At 42.2% G+C, this 17644-nt stretch overlaps 1 protein-coding gene across 1 annotated transcript; it reads right to left on the minus strand.

Annotated features, from left to right (window-relative positions):
* Positions 1–983: 983 nt before the first annotated feature.
* On the minus strand, positions 984–16470 carry LOC115173526 (ladderlectin). Its single transcript, XM_029731696.1, has 6 exons — positions 16337–16470; positions 16134–16212; positions 15309–15403; positions 1661–1795; positions 1339–1450; positions 984–1196 (listed from the first exon to the last, which is right to left on the minus strand). Exons 2-6 carry the CDS (start codon positions 16192–16194, stop codon positions 1111–1113), a joined length of 489 nt encoding a protein of 162 aa, XP_029587556.1. The 5' UTR covers positions 16195–16212; positions 16337–16470; the 3' UTR covers positions 984–1110.
* Positions 16471–17644: the final 1174 nt, after the last annotated feature.

The raw sequence follows: 17644 nt of genomic DNA on the forward strand, positions 1-17644 counted from the left end.
ATGTAGCCAGAGGAGGACAGAAATTAGCTGTCCTCCGGCTACACCATGGTGCTACCCCAGAGAGTACTGTTGCTATAGACCTTCATTGCAAAACAATGTGTTTTAATAAATTATTTGGTGACATATGAATGTATTTAGTATAGTATAATCTAAAAAGGATAACTTTTTTAGTTTCACAATTTTTATTTTTATGAAATTTCACTGAGGAGGATGGTACTCCCATTGTTCTTGTACGGAGCCTCCACTGGACTGGGCAGTAGTCCAGGTGCGACAAAACTAGGGCCTGTAGGACTTGTTTTATTGATAGCCTTGTCAAGAAAGCAGAGCAGCTCTTTATTACGGACAGACCTCTGCCCACCTTGCCTACCATTGCATCAATACGTTTTGACCATGACAGGTTACAATCCACGGTTACACCGAGCAGTTTAGTCTCCTCAACTTGCTCAATTTCCTTGATGGAGGCGGGGTGATAGAAGCAGGCTATGCCCATAAACGAAGTAATCAGTCCTTTCTTGCTCCATCCGTCTATCCACATGGTTATTTTTCATGCCTCTTTCAGAATCTCCTTAACTTTCTGGGTTACTGGATAGTTTTGCAAAGCAATCGAGGCGTTTGCTCTAACAGCACCAGGAGTTTTACATTTGGTATCAAGTGTTCGGTTGAATTTTCTGAAGGCTGGCTCATCGCAGTCTCGTGGAATTTCCAGACTGGATGAATAAATGACCCAGTACTTCTTCTCTTTTTTGAAACCCATTTGAATTAGGTTGCCATGTTTCTGCTCTTTTCATGCAAACTGCTAAAATTGGTTGTCCTGACGTGCAGCTACTAATAGCTAGCTGGTGGCTCTCTCACCTTGTATTTATCCTGAAATTGTTTGTATGATTCTTTGAACAAACTCTGAGATCCTAGACTGTACTTTTAAGAATCCTATTACAATTATAGCAGTATCATTCATGTTTAATAATGACTCATAAGAGAAAACACAATGTCTGCACCCGTTTTATTGACAATAAACAACAAAACCAGTACAAATCATCTTTACTGAATATTTGACTTTACCATAAAGAGTGTTCATTTGGATGTTGGCACTATGGAGTAGCATTTTTAGTTTCAGTTTTTCTGGATTTCACAGATTCTTTTGGAGCACACCGAGGGAAAGCTGTTTCCACATTTTATATCGTTCCAGCGGTATTCGTCTTAAAAGGAAACATGGAACAGAAATGACCTCTCAAATAATCTCAGGTGTTCACACAACAATAGAATAGTGTGTTTGTGGTGTGTGTGTGTGTCAGCTTTATTTGATGAATGGATCAGTGAATGAAACAGGGCCTACTGTACCTCCCCAGTTGATCACCATACATGGCTCTCTGCCACCGCTGTTATTGGGCTCTCCTTTCGCCCAGTTCTGGTAATCAAATTCGGAGCCGTCACTCCAAAACCATAGCCTGTCCTGTGGTGAAGAAGTGAGGTCTCAGTATCAAAGAAATCCCATGTTATTATTATTATTATTATAATAGTATGCCAATAGATACTGCAGTGACCTTTTTTTGTTGTTGACTACATCTATAAGATCTTCCAAACCTAGGTCTGATTTTATCAGTGACCCTTGAGATATTGATGAGTATACCAAAGATATTACTGATCTGTGAGTATACTCCACCTGAACAGCATCAAATCCTCCAATCCAGGTAGTTGAGAAAGCGCCAGTCTTGCACCCCGCAATTGCCTGTAGAAATTGATCATCCGCAGAGCTATGCACAGACGCCAGGTTTGCTCCAAGGGACACACAGTGGCGCTACAGTGAGAGGTAGACAGGGACAAAGACATTTCATAATGTAAGGGATTACCCCCCTGATTTGGACAAAATAACATGGCAACATATTGGCATAGCACGAATCATACACACGATTGCAATAACCACCCAAATCGGCCCATCTCCGGGCCAATCATATGGCAATTTTCCGATGGCAATTGCCAATTGTAACACCCCAAATTTCCTTTAGAGGGCGAGCGTGCTCCACCTTGGTTTTTCATACAGCAAATGATACCCAATTCTTACCCAAGTCTCAGATTTTGATAAAATGATATTTTTTTTGAAAACGTAGCATCTTGTAAAAAAGTGGTTTCTGGACCGTTTTTCGAATTTTTTTCGATTGTTATGTCAATTACACATGTATAAGAGCTGTATGAACATGCTTCTGACGTTTTTTATTGATGTCGTTTTTTGGGTTGCTTTTGCTTGTGCGCAAGGCATATGATTTGTGCATTTTGAATATGATTTCATAGGAAAAAAGTGACATTTTTTTTTTCATTTTTTTTGCAAAATGACATATCCAATGCTTTTTTTTGTCACTTGTGGAAGTATTGCAAGTGCCAAATTACAGCAAATATCCAAAAGATAGCTAGAGCTCTCCGCAGTGAATTTTCATACTGCAAATGTAACACAATTCAAGTCCCAAGTGTCAAATTTTGAAAAAATGACATATTTTTTGAAAACTTTTCAACCCTAAAAAAGTGGTTTCTGGACCGTTTTTCGATTTTTTTTTGATTTTTATGTCAATTACACATGTATAAGAGCTGTATGGACATACTTTTGACATATTTTATTGACATAATTTTTTGGGTTGTTTTTGCTTGTGCATAAGGCATATGTTTTGTGCATTTGGAATATGATTTCATAGGAAGTCAAAAGTGACATATTTGCTTGTGCATAAGGCATATGATTTGTGCATTTGGAACATGATTTCATAGGAAGTCAAAAGTGACATATTTATATTTTTTGCCAAATGCCATTAGAAATGTGCAAATGAAATGTCCAATTCTTTTTTTGTCAATTATACATGTATGAAAGTATTGAATGTGCCAAATCAGTATGTTTGTCCGTTTGCCATGTACGATCATAGGAAGTCGGTTTCCAAACCCAAAAGTCAGTGAACCATGGTCCAAATGGCATTTATACTGCCCAAATGATATGTATCCCTATGTTGAGCCATCAATCAACGCAGATGGTCTACTTGTCATGTATGATGAGGGAGAAGTGGGACTCTGTTGCTTTTAACATTTTTAACGAATTTGACATGCTCAGAATGCATAATTGACTGGCCCGATGATCTCGGGATGGCTGTGCAGTGACTGTGGTTCCTCTCCATCGCTCGTTGTGTTGATTTCATCATGTCAACTTTGGTGATATTTTTTGCTGTTGAATCATCTTGCAAATGCGCGTTACATTTGCAATATTGCGCGTTACATTTGCAATATGATTCAATGGGCATTTAGCATCACAAATTTAGGCATGCTCAAAAATACTGCAGAAATGCATTATTGACTGGCTCGATGAACTCGGGATGGCCGGGCAGTGACTGTGGTTCCTCTCCATTGCTCGTCACCCAGCAGTCAGCGTCCATCAGTCAATTAGATGTCATTTTGACACCAAACTGATAGCATCTGACACCAAATCCACTTTTTCCAACTCGTATAGAAGCCAACTATCACATATGTCAGAGAAGGCCCATAATTCACAGTGCTTTCAATTTTAACCATAAAAAAACCTAAAACACATAGTTACGTTATAGCTGCGGGTCCAGCTCTGACATTATGTGTAGGCCTATGTGAGGCGACCCCGAATCCCAAGTTTCGGCTCGATAGGTCATTCGGTGCCCGAGCAATGGCCTAATTGGTGCTGAAAAATCAACTTTTTCAGGGCGTTACTACGGGGTCCCTGAATGAGCTATCGGACAGAGACATTGGGGTCCGTCTCTATGGGCCGAGGCGGTTTCAATGCACCTAGTCTTGCGACTCTGGGACATTTCTACATGTCGCCATGTCCGTGATATTCAAAATGAATTGAAAATATTGCAAATGTACGAGGCGGTTTCTCGGTCAGAGAACCTTCTAGAGCCCCATAAATGACCGTGCACTATCGACTTGAGCTCTAGAACAGGTTTCTAAAATTTCGGAGCTCTAGGTCTGACGGTTCTTGAATCGTTTGAACGAAAGTAACTATTGAAGGCGGTATAAGCCTCTAAGCCCCACACTATGTACCTATGGCCAAATTGTGTGTGTGTTTTTGTTTTTTTTGCAAAAAGAATAGACACACGTTGTCTTTGGGGTAGGCATATACAGAATCCTGAATATGAAGTCTCTACCTTAAGAATTGACTGAGAAACAGATGGTTGAGTTGCGTGATTTTCACTATCTGCAGGTGGCAATATGACAATAGCTCTTGGGTGTTTTTAACCACTTCCGGTTGTCACAGGAAGCTGTTGCTTCACACACGTTGTCTTTGGGGTAGAAATAAACAGAATCCTGAATAAGAAGTCTCTACCTTAAGAATTGACTGAGAAACAGATGGTTGAGTTGCGTGATTTTCACTATCTGCAGGTGGCAATATGACAATAGCTCTAGGCTATTTTAAACCACTTCCGGTTGTCACAGGAAGCTCCTGCTTCACACACGTTGTCTTTGGGGTAGACATAAACGGAATCCTGAATAAGAAGTCTCTACCTTAAGAATTGACTGAGAAACAGATGGTTGAGTTGCGTGATTTTCACTATGCGCACGTAATATGACAATAGCTCTTGGGTGATTTTAACCACTTCCGGTTATCACAGGAAGCTCTTGCTTCACACACGTTGTCTTTGGGGTAGACATAAACGGAATCCTGAATAAGAAGTCTCTACCTTAAGAATTGACTGAGAAACAGATGGTTGAGTTGCGTGATTTTCACTATGCGCACTTAATATGACAATAGCTCTTGGGTGATTTTAACCACTTCCCGTTGTCACAGGAAGCTCTTGCTTCACACACGTTGTCTTTGGGGTAGACATAAACGGAATCCTGAATAAGAAGTCTCTACCTTAAGAATTGACTGAGTAACAGATGGTTGAGTTGCGTGATTTTCACTATATGCAGGTTGACCATATGACAATAGCTCTAGGCTGTTTTAACCACTTCCCTTTGTCACAGGAAGTTCTTACTCAACACACGTTGTCTTTGGGGTAGACATAAACAGAATCCTGAATAAGAAGTCTCTACCTTAAGAATTGACTGAGAAACAGATGGTTGAGTTGCGTGATTTTCACTATCTGCAGGTGGCAATATGACAATAGCTCTTGGGTGTTTTTAACCACTTCCGGTTGTCACAGGAAGCTGTTGCTTCACACACGTTGTCTTTGGGGTAGACATAAACAGAATCCTGAATAAGAAGTCTCTACCTTAAGAATTGACTGAGTAAGAGATGGTTGAGTTGCGTGATTTTCACTATGCGCACTTAATATGACAATAGCTCTAGGCTATTTTAAACCACTTCCGGTTGTCACAGGAAGCTCCTGCTTCACACACGTTGTCTTTGGGGTAGACATAAACGGAATCCTGAATAAGAAGTCTCTACCTTAAGAATTGACTGAGAAACAGATGGTTGAGTTGCGTGATTTTCACTATGCGCACGTAATATGACAATAGCTCTTGGGTGATTTTAACCACTTCCGGTTATCACAGGAAGCTGTTGCTTCACACACGTTGTCTTTGGGGTAGACATAAACAGAATCCTGAATAAGAAGTCTCTACCTTAAGAATTGACTGAGAAACAGATGGTTGAGTTGCGTGATTTTCACTACATGCAGGTTGTCCATATGACAATAGCTCTAGGCTGTTTTAACCACTTCCCTTTGTCACAGGAAGTTCTTACTCAACACATGTTGTCTTTGGGGTAGACATAAACAGAATCCTGAATAAGAAGTCTCTACCTTAAGAATTGACTGAGAAACAGATGGTTGAGTTGCGTGATTTTCACTACATGCAGGTTGTCCATATGACAATAGCTCTAGGCTGTTTTAACCACTTCCCGTTGTCACAGGAAGTTCTTACTCAACACACGTTGTCTTTGGGGTAGACATAAACAGAATCCTGAATAAGAAGTCTCTACCTTAAGAATTGACTGAGAAACAGATGGTTGAGTTGCGTGATTTTCACTATGCGCACGTAGAATGACAATGGCTCTTGGGTGATTTTAACCACTTCCGGTTGTCACAGGAAGCTCTTGCTTCACACACGTTGTCTTTGGGGTACATATAAACAGAATCCTGAATAAGAAGTCTCTACCTTAAAAATTGACTGAGTAACAGATGGTTGAGTTGCGTGATTTTCACTATGCGCACTTAATATGACAATAGCTCTTGGGTGATTTTAACCACTTCCGGTTATCACAGGAAGCTGTTGCTTCACACACGTTGTCTTTGGGGTAGACATAAACAGAATCCGTAATAAGAAGTCTCTACCTTAAGAATTGACTGAGTAAGAGATGGTTGAGTTGCGTGATTTTCACTATATGCAGGTTGTCCATATGACAATAGCTCTAGGCTGTTTTAACCACTTCCCGTTGTCACAGGAAGTTCTTACTCAACACACGTTGTCTTTGGGGTAGACATAAACAGAATCCTGAATAAGAAGTCTCTACCTTAAGAATTGACTGAGAAACAGATGGTTGAGTTGCGTGATTTTCACTATGCGCACGTAGAATGACAATGGCTCTTGGGTGATTTTAACCACTTCCGGTTGTCACAGGAAGCTCTTGCTTCACACACGTTGTCTTTGGGGTACATATAAACAGAATCCTGAATAAGAAGTCTCTACCTTAAAAATTGACTGAGTAACAGATGGTTGAGTTGCGTGATTTTCACTATCTGCAGGTGGCAATATGACAATAGCTCTTGGGTGTTTTTAACCACTTCCGGTTGTCACAGGAAGCTCTTGCTTCACACACGTTGTCTTTGGGGTAGACATAAACAGAATCCTGAATAAGAAGTCTCTACCTTAAGAATTGACTGAGTAACAGATGGTTGAGATGTGTGATTTTCACTATATGCAGGTTGTCCATATGACAATAGCTCTAGGCTGTTTTAACCACTTCCCTTTGTCACAGGAAGTTCTTACTCAACACATGTTGTCTTTGGGGTAGACATAAACAGAATCCTGAATAAGAAGTCTCTACCTTAAGAATTGACTGAGTAACAGATGGTTGAGTTGCGTGATTTTCACTATGCGCACGTAATATGACAATGGCACTTGGGTGATTTTAACCACTTCCGGTTGTCACAGGAAGCTCTTGCTTCACACACGTTGTCTTTGGGGTAGACAGAAACAGAATCCTGAATAAGAAGTCTCTACCTTAAGAATTGACTGAGTAAGAGATGGTTGAGTTGCGTGATTTTCACTATGCGCACTTAATATGACAATAGCTCTAGGCTATTTTAAACCACTTCCGGTTGTCACAGGAAGCTCCTGCTTCACACACGTTGTCTTTGGGGTAGACATAAACGGAATCCTGAATAAGAAGTCTCTACCTTAAGAATTGACTGAGAAACAGATGGTTGAGTTGCGTGATTTTCACTATGCGCACGTAATATGACAATAGCTCTTGGGTGATTTTAACCACTTCCGGTTATCACAGGAAGCTGTTGCTTCACACACGTTGTCTTTGGGGTAGACATAAACAGAATCCTGAATAAGAAGTCTCTACCTTAAGAATTGACTGAGAAACAGATGGTTGAGTTGCGTGATTTTCACTACATGCAGGTTGTCCATATGACAATAGCTCTAGGCTGTTTTAACCACTTCCCTTTGTCACAGGAAGTTCTTACTCAACACATGTTGTCTTTGGGGTAGACATAAACAGAATCCTGAATAAGAAGTCTCTACCTTAAGAATTGACTGAGAAACAGATGGTTGAGTTGCGTGATTTTCACTACATGCAGGTTGTCCATATGACAATAGCTCTAGGCTGTTTTAACCACTTCCCGTTGTCACAGGAAGTTCTTACTCAACACACGTTGTCTTTGGGGTAGACATAAACAGAATCCTGAATAAGAAGTCTCTACCTTAAGAATTGACTGAGTAACAGATGGTTGAGTTGCGTGATTTTCACTATGCGCACGTAATATGACAATGGCACTTGGGTGATTTTAACCACTTCCGGTTGTCACAGGAAGCTCTTGCTTCACACACGTTGTCTTTGGGGTACATATAAACAGAATCCTGAATAAGAAGTCTCTACCTTATAAATTGACTGAGTAACAGATGGTTGAGTTGCGTGATTTTCACTTTCTGCAGGTGGCAATATGACAATAGCTCTTGGGTGTTTTTAACCACTTCCAGTTGTCACAGGAACCTTAGAATCGACACAGGTAGACCTCACAGTAGCCTGATGGATTGTTGTAGAAGACAGGTTCATAAGGCATTCATAACCCACATAGGCTTCAGGTTGAATTTTGGAGAATAGTCTATGTGTTCCTATGGGGAGAGAAGTCATTGCACACAGTTTGATCTAAACACCTTCTTTTCACTGTGAAGGGTTAATGCCACAGGGTCAAGGTTGGCTTGCACAGATCGGGAGGACCTCAGGAACGCTCCTGGTTCCTCTCCATCGCTCGTTGTGTTGATTTCATCATGTCACCTTTGGTGACCTTATTATGCTGTTGAATCATATTGCAAATACACGGATGCGCATTTGCAATATGATTCAATTGGCATTTAGCATCACAACTTTGGCATGCTCAAAACCACTGCAGAAATGCATAATTGACTGTCCCGATGAACTGGGGATGGCCGTGCAGTGACTGTGGTTCCTCTCCATCGCTCGTTGTGTTGATTTCATCATGTCAACTTTGGTGATGTTTTTTGCTGTTGAATCATGTTGCAAATGCGCGTTACATTTGCAATATTCCATGTTACGTTTGCAATATGATTCAATGGGCATTTAGCATCACAAATGTGGCATGCTCAAAACCACTGCAGAAATGCATAATTGACTGTCCCGATGAACTGGGGATGGCCGTGCAGTGACTGTGGTTCCTCTCCATCGCTCGTTGTGTTGATTTCATCATGTCAACTTTGGTGATATTTTTTGCTGTTGAATCATGTTGCAAATGCGCGTTACATTTGCAATATTGCGTGTTACGTTTGCAATATGATTCAATGGGCATTTAGCATCACAACTTTGGCGTGCTCAAAACCACTGCAGAAATGCATAATTGACTGTCCCGATGAACTGGGGATGGCTGTGCAGTGACTGTGGTTCCTCTCCATGGCTTGATGGTGAGTTTTTTTTGTGATTTTTTGAAAAATGTCCAAAATGACTAGGTGCGCCCCATACTGGATGGGCACTGATGGAAGGTGCTCCCTACCCAACCGCGGACCCCTTGCACCACCCTAAAGGCATTTAAAAGCCTTCTAAAAAATTACTCCTGGTAACCCATTTCGGGTCACCATGTGCACTGATGCGCATTTGCAATATGATTCAATGGGCCTCAACATCACGAATTTGGCATGCTCAAAAACACTAAAGATATGCAAAATTAACTGTCCTGATGAACTGGTGATGGCCAGGCAGCGACTGTGGTTCCTCTCCATGGCTTGATGGTGACATGAGAGAAGTGGGATTGCCATTTTTTAGAGATTTTTTTAAAAAATGTCCAAAATGACTAGGGGCGCCCCATACTGGATAGGCACTGATGGAAGGTGCTCCCTACCCAACCGTGGACCCCTTGCACCACCCTAAAGGCATTTAAAAGCCTTCTAAAAAATTACTCCTGGTAACCCATTTCGGGTCACCATGTGCACTGATGCGCATTTGCAATATGATTCAATGGGCCTCAACATCACGAATTTGGCATGCTCAAAAACACTAAAGATATGCAAAATTGACTGTCCCGATGAACTGGGGATGGCCGGGCAGTGACTGTGGTTCCTCTCCATGGCTTGATGGTGACATGAGAGAAGTGGGATTGTTGTTTTTTAGCAATTTTTTTGAAAAATGTCCAAAATGACTAGGGGCGCCCCATACTGGATGGGCACTGATGGAAGGTGCTCCCTACCCAACCGTGCACCCCTTGCACCCTCTAAAGGCATTTAAAACCTTTTTAAAAAATTACTCCTGGTAACCCATTTCGGGTCACCATGTGCACTGATGCGCATTTGCAATATGATTCAATGGGCATCAACATCACGAATTTGGCATGCTCAAAAACACTAAAGATATGCAAAATTAACTGTCCCGATGAACTGGTGATGGCCGGGCAGTGACTGTGGTTCCTCTCCATGGCTTGATGGTGACATGAGAGAAGTGGGATTGTCGTTTTTTAGCAATTTTTTTGAAAAATGTCCAAAATGACTAGGGGCGCCCCATACTGGATGGGCACTGATGGAAGGTGCTCCCTACCCAACCGTGGACCCCTTGCACCACCCTAAAGGCATTTAAAAGCCTTCTAAAAAATTACTCCTGGTAACCCATTTCGGGTCACCATGTGCACTGATGCGCATTTGCAATATGATTCAATGGGCCTCAACATCACGAATTTGGCATGCTCAAAAACACTAAAGATATGCATAATCTACTGTCCCGATGAACTGGGGATGGCCGGGCAGTGACTGTGGTTCCTCTCTATCGCTCATTGTGTTGATTTCATCATGTCAACTTTGGTGATCTTTTTTGCTGTTGAGTCATATTGCAAACGCACGTTACGTTTGCAATATAGCGCGTTACGTTTGCAATATGATTTAATGGGCATTTAGCATCACAAATTTAGGCATGCTCAAAAATACTGCAGAAATGCATTATTGACTGGCCCGATGAACTCGGGATGGCCGGGCAGTGACTGTGGTTCCTCTCCATTGCTCGTCACACAGCAGTCAGCGTCCATTGGTCAATTAGATGTCATTCTGACACCAAACTGATAGCATCTGACACCAAATCCACTTTTTCCAACTCGTATAGAAGCCAACTATCACATATGTCAGAGAAGGCCCATAATTCACAGTGCTTTCAATTTTAACCATAAAAAAACATAAAACACATAGTTACGTTATAGCTGCGGGTCCAGTTCTGACATTATGTGTAGGCCTATGTGAGGCGACCCCGAATCCCAAGTTTCGGCTCGATAGGTCATTTGGTGCCCGAGCAATGGCCTTAATTGGTGCTGAAAATCCACTTTTTCAGGGCGTTACTACGGGGTCCCTGAATGAGCTATCGGACAGAGACATTGGGGTCCGTCTCTACGGGCCGAGGCGGTTTCAATGCACCTAGTCTTGCGACTCTGGGACATTTCTAAATGTCGCCATGTCCGTGATATTGAAAATGAATTGAAAATATTGCAAATGTACGAGGCGGTTTCTCGGTCAGAGAACCTTCTAGAGCCCCATAAATCACCATGCACTATCGACTTGAGCTCAAGAACAGGTTTCTAAAATTTCGGAGCTCTAGGTCTGACGGTTCTTGAATCGTTTGAACGAAAGTAACTATTGAAGGCGGTATAAGCCTCTAAGCCCCACACTATGTCCCTATGGCCAAACTGTGTTTGTGTGTTTTTGTTTTTTTTGCAAAAAGAATAGACACACGTTGTCTTTGGGGTAGGCATATACAGAATCCTCAATATGAAGTCTCTACCTAAAGAATTGGCTGGATGACATAGGGTTGAGTTGAGTGATTTTCACTATATGCAGGTTGACCATATGACAATAGCTCTTTGCTGTTTTTAACCACTTCCGGTTGTCACAGGAAGCTCTTACTCAACACACGTTGTCTTTGGGTTAGACATAAACAGAATCCTGAATATGAAGTCTCTACCTTAAGAATTGACTGAATAACAGATGGTTGAGTTGCGTGATTTTCACTATATGCAGGTTGACCATATGACAATAGCTCTTGGCTGTTTTTAACAACTTCCGGTTGTCACAGGAAGCTCTTACTTCACACACGTTGTCTTTGGGGTAGACATAAACAGAATCCTGAATATGAAGTCTCTACCTTAAGAATTGACTGAATGACAGATGGTTGAGTTGCGTGATTTTCACTATCTGCAGGTTGCTTATATGACAATAGCTCTAGGGTGATTTTAACATTTTCCGGTTGCTCCAGGAACCTTAGAATCGACACAGGTAGACCTCACAGTAGCCTGATGGATTGTTATAGAAGACAGGTTCATAAGGCATTCATAACCCACATAGACTTCAGGTTGAATTTAGGAGAATTGTCAATGTATTCCTATGGGGAGAGAAGTCATTGCACACAGTTTGATCTAAACACCTGCTTTTTACTGTGAAGGGTTAATGCCACAGGGTCAAGGTTAGGCTTGCACAGATCGGGAGGACCTCAGGAACGCTCCTGAGGTTGAATTGTGCTTCTAACCCTAATGGTTCTCTCACTGTCACCCATAAGCCCTTGACATATTGGTGCAGGCCTCATTTTGGGCCTAGTTTTCTCACGGTCACTGCGCTCATACCGAGCAAGCTACGGTCAAGCGGGGCGTCTCATTGAACTCGTCTCAGCCTAGAGATAATGGTAATGCCATTGCAGGCTCTTTGTGTCTTTAAGCACCGCACTGTGTCACTCCGTCCTTGCTGTGTGTGTGTTTGAGAGAGCTTTTCTTTGACATCTGATGGGATAAATGACTGATTTACAGTTCATGAGGGTTGCCTAGTCACACATATGAAGTTGTGGAAAGATCTGACCTTTTTAACCCTTCAAAGCAGCCCCTATGACACCATTATAAGGCATTTCTGGTTGACACAGGAATCTGAACGTTAGGCTCTTATAGAATATTGAGTTTTAAGTGTTTCTGTTAAGAACTGACTTATTTACAGAGGGTTGAACAAGTGTGTGTTGTTTCAGAAAATCACAGAAAATCACAGAAATCTCGCAGAGCTCCGAAACCTGCCTTAACGGACTCATCTGAACACGCTGCAACTGGATATGTAACTTTTTTGAAAAAAAAACTCTTGTTGTTGAATATCACCAATGTGTCATTGTACAATTTCTCTGAAATGAACATTGGTAAATGCATGGTTCCTTTTCTCCTGACACCGTAGGCTCATGTAGTTTGATGTGAAGTGGTCAAATCAGCACTCTATTTTCCTGTTTGACTTTCAATCCCAGAAAAATAGCCTTAACTCGAAAAGCGTCGAGGCCTCGACTCCATCCTGTTCGGGGCCAACTGCCCATTATGCCAAACCCACGCAGACCGAGTGTAGTCTTCGAATTATCTTCGGTTTAGGAGAAAAAGCCGTGTCGCATTTGGTGATATATGTTACATTTGCAATATGATTCCATACGCCCTCTCGTGGAATAATCCGGGACTGCAAGAAAATGACCAAAATTTGAAAATTTAATTAAACGGAAACCGAAGGTCCGAGAGACTTCGTTCGATGACTTCCTGGAAGATCCGGCCCCCGTGATCGGCCCGACGCCGTCCGCGGATTTATCGGACGTGGTCGGACGTCTAGTAAGGGAGGGTACATTTGCAACATGGACTTTCTCACTAACCATACGGATTGTGCACGCGATGTCCCTTCATGTATGTAAGTATTCGTCAGTAGTCCAGTCTGTGATAACTTATCTTCTGGACTCACAATCAAATATTGTCCATCGCAATTAATGCTCTTTTAAAAATGCTCTTCCAGATATTACATTATCTCTGTCTTAACCAATGTCCTGCAGGTTCCAATATACAGTAGGCCTTAATTAATGTAAATATACTGCAAAAAAAATGAAGGCAACACTTAAACAACACAATGTAACTCCAAGTCAATCACACTTCTGTGAAATCAAACTGTCCACTTAGGAAGCAACACTGATTGACAATAAATTTCACATGCTGTTGTGCAAATGGAATAGACAACAGGTGGAAATTATAGGCAATTAGCAAGACACCCCCAATAAAGGAGTTGTTCTGCAGGTGGTAACCACAGACCACTTCTCAGTTCCTATGCTTCCTGGCTGATGTTTTGGTCACTTTTGAATGCTGGCGGTGCTTTCACTCTAGTGGTAGCATGAGACGGAGTCTACAACCCACACAAGTGGCTCAGGTAGTGCAGCTCATCCAGGATGGCACATCAATGCGAGCTGTGGCAAGAAGGTTTGCTGTGTCTGTCAGCGTAGTGTCCAGAGCATGGAGGCGCTACCAGGAGACAGGTCAGTACATCAGGAGACGTGGAGGAGGCCGGAGGAGGGCAACAACCCAGCAGCAGGAACGCTACCTCCGCCTTTGTGCAAGGAGGAGCAGGAGGAGCACTGCCAGAGCCCTGCAAAATGACCTCCAGCAGGCCATACATGTGCATGTGTCTGCTCAAACGGTCAGAAACAGACTCCATGAGGGTGGTATGAGGCCCCGACGTCCACAGGTGGGGGTTGTGCTTACAGCCCAACACCGTGCAGGACGTTTGGCGTTTGCCAGAGAACACCAAGATTGGCAAATTCGCCACTGGCACCCTGTGCTCTTCACAGATGAAAGCAGGTTCACACTGAGCACATGTGACAGACGTGACAGTCTGGAGACTGGAGACGCCGTGGAGAACGTTCTGCTGCCTGCAACATCCTCCAGCATGACCGGTTTGGCGGTGGGTCAGTCATGGTGTGGGGTGGCATTTCTTTGGGGGGCCGCACAGCCCTCCATGTGCTCGCCAGAGGTAGCCTGACTGCCATTAGGTACCGAGATGAGATCCTCAGACCCCTTGTGAGACCATATGCTGGTGCGGTTGGCCCTGGGTTCCTCCTAATGCAAGACAATGCTAGACCTCATGTGGCTGGAGTGTGTCAGCAGTTCCTGCAAGAGGAAGGCATTGATGCTATGGACTGGCCCGCCCGTTCCCCAGACCTGAATCCAATTGAGCACATCTGGGACATCATGTCTCGTTCCATCCACCAACGCCAGGTTGCACCACAGACTGTCCAGGAGTTGGCGGATGCTTTAGTCCAGGTCTGGGAGGAGATCCCTCAGGAGACCATCCGCCACCTCATCAGGAGCATGCCCAGGCGTTGTAGGGAGGTCATACAGGCACGTGGAGGCCACACACACTACTGAGCCTCATTTTGACTTGTTTTAAGGACATTACATCAAAGTTGGATCAGCCTGTAGTGTGGTTTTCCACTTTAATTTTGAGTGCGACTCCAAATCTAGACCTCCGTGGGTTGATAAATTGGATTTCCATTGATTATTTTTGTGTGATTTTGTTGTCAGCACATTCAACTATGTAAAGAAAAAACTATTTAATAAGATTATTTCGTTCATTCAGATCTAGGATGTGTTATTTTAGTGTTCCCTTTATTTTTTTGAGCAGTGTATATCAATAAATATGCCACACTTAAAGAAAATTCCAATAAAACAATAACTTCAAGGGGGGTTCAATATTTTACATGACACATGCGGCGCCTATTTAAAAAATTAGGCCAAATCACCTTTAAGGGTAACTTCAAACCAAATAATCGAGTTGATTTCAATTTAACTTTCCCTTTAATTCACAGTAGAGAGTAACCATAATACCTCTGCTAGGGGCCATGACCTTGCAGTCTCGACGAACATGAAGCAGCGCGATCCAAATTGGAACCAGCCCGTGGGGCATTGGTTCCTGGTCTCTGCTGACAGGACAGACAGGCAGGAATTCAAATGGAGAAGTCATAGTAATGTTGTCCACAAACAACCGCTCCTGCACACAACTGTTATTCTGATTAGTAGAATCATCAACCTGTGAGAGGTGTCTACCTAGTAGTACTGCAGATTAATCTATTGACATACGTTTCATGGACAGAGATTTCAAAATGACAATTACCCAGATGCAAAGCCTGCTCAAAGTCCATTGTTTCTCAAGGGACTCTATAGAGGATGCAGTTAAAGACAAGAAAACACATGAAATCAAAGCTGCCTTTGCAAAGTTCATGGGACTGTTCTATTCCCTTTTCTGACCCGAACTGTAATGTGCTGGCTCAGATATTTTATTTTCACATTGCCTTTCCCAGCACAGTTCCAGCAACTATGGTGGATATGTAACCAGGCCAGCCCAGTGCAGTCCGACTCGACTCAGTAGTGTGAAAAAGCTACTTTCGTACTGGCCAAATTCAAAACAAGTGCAGCTAACTAGGCACACACTTTGCTCAGTGTTTGTCTCCAGTTTGCTCAGTGTTTTTCTCTAGCAACGGCTCTGAAACAAGAACTGGAACATAAAAAAGAGTGAAGCTGGGGCCTCAGCACCTGGACAACAAAAACTTCAACTAGCTGGAGTTACAGGGGTCGACAGGAAAGGAGTGTTTTGTAAAGAATGTTGTAAAGTGTGAACTAAAGTATATATTCTTGGTTTGCTGTGTGTCTTACCTGTTGCTCCACTCAGAGCAACGGCAGCACAGAGCAGCAGAGATATGGTCAACATTGCCATGGTGGTGGTGATGTTCTCCTAAAAACAAGGTACTGTAACAATCAGAGGGCAATAATGCTAGAAACATCCAGGATTCTCTGAAAAACAGCATAACAGCAAAGTAAACAGTTCATTACGTAATGTACATGGATTGAGGACTTACCTGTTAATGTGAATCACTGGTAAGTTCTGCAGGTTCTGTTCATCTGGAGAAAGAGGAGCACTTTTATACTGTCAGCTACAATAAAATTGCAATTTCAAACAATTGTTAGCTGGTAATGGTGTTTCATAGAACTGATTTGAGGTGTGTTCAAATTCCAGATATGAATGGCTTTTCATGGCAGTATTCTTTGGAATTTTTACCTATCGTGTGAGCTATTAAAGATTATCAATTTAAAAAAATGATTAACTAGTAATGGTGTTTCATGGAACTACAGTAGAATTCAGGTTGAACAAAGTTCAAATTCCATGTTCATGGCAATGTTATTTGGAATGGTTTTGCATCCAGGGTTGGGGCCAATTAAAATATAAATTCCTATTAAATTATTGACATCACTTTTGAAGTGGAGAATTGACGTGGTATTCAATTCGAATTACAACAAAAATACCTTAAAGGGGCAATCAACAGTCAAAACAATAACAAAGCATCCTAACACTAACCTTAACCCCTAACACCTAGCCTTGCTAACATTAGCCACAACAAATAGTAATTCATATCAAACAACATAGATTTTTTTTAAAGCACCTGGAAGCACCTGGATGATCATCAAGATACTTGGAAGAATACTCTATGGACCGATGAGTCAAAAGTATAACTTTTTGGATGGCATGGGTCCCATTATGCCTGGCGAAAATCAAACAGTGCATTCCACAGTAACAAAGGTCAAGCATGGTGGTGGTAGTGTGATGGTTGGCTTCCTCAGGACCTAGACGACTTAAAAGAAGGAAGCATTAATTCTGCTCTGTATCAGAGAATCCTATAAGAGAATGTCAGGCCAACAGTCTGTGAGCTGAAGCTAAAGCACAGCTGGGTCATGCAGCAAGACAATGATCCAAAACACACAATCAAGTCTACACGAAAATGGCTAAAAAGTAACACATTTGAAGTTTTGGAATGGCCTAGTCCTAATCCCAATTGAGATGTTGTGGCAGGACTTGAAATGAGCAGTTAATGCTTGAAAACCCACAAATGTCACTGAGTTTAAGCAGTTCTGCATGGAAGAGTGGGCCAAAATTGCTCCACAGCGACGTGAGAGAATGATCAACAACTACATAAAGCGTTTGGTTGGAGTCATTGCAGCTAAAGGTGGCACAACCAGTTATTGAGTGTAAGGGGGCAATTACTTTTTCACACAGGGGCATTGGGTGTTGGATAACTTTGTTTATTAAATAAATTAAATAAGTATGTCATTGTGTTATGTGTTCACTCAGGTTCGCTTTATCCAATATTAACTTTTGATTTAATAACATT

This window comes from Salmo trutta, chromosome 34 (assembly GCF_901001165.1).
Source record: "Salmo trutta chromosome 34, fSalTru1.1, whole genome shotgun sequence".
Classification (NCBI taxonomy): Eukaryota; Metazoa; Chordata; class Actinopteri; order Salmoniformes; family Salmonidae; genus Salmo; species Salmo trutta.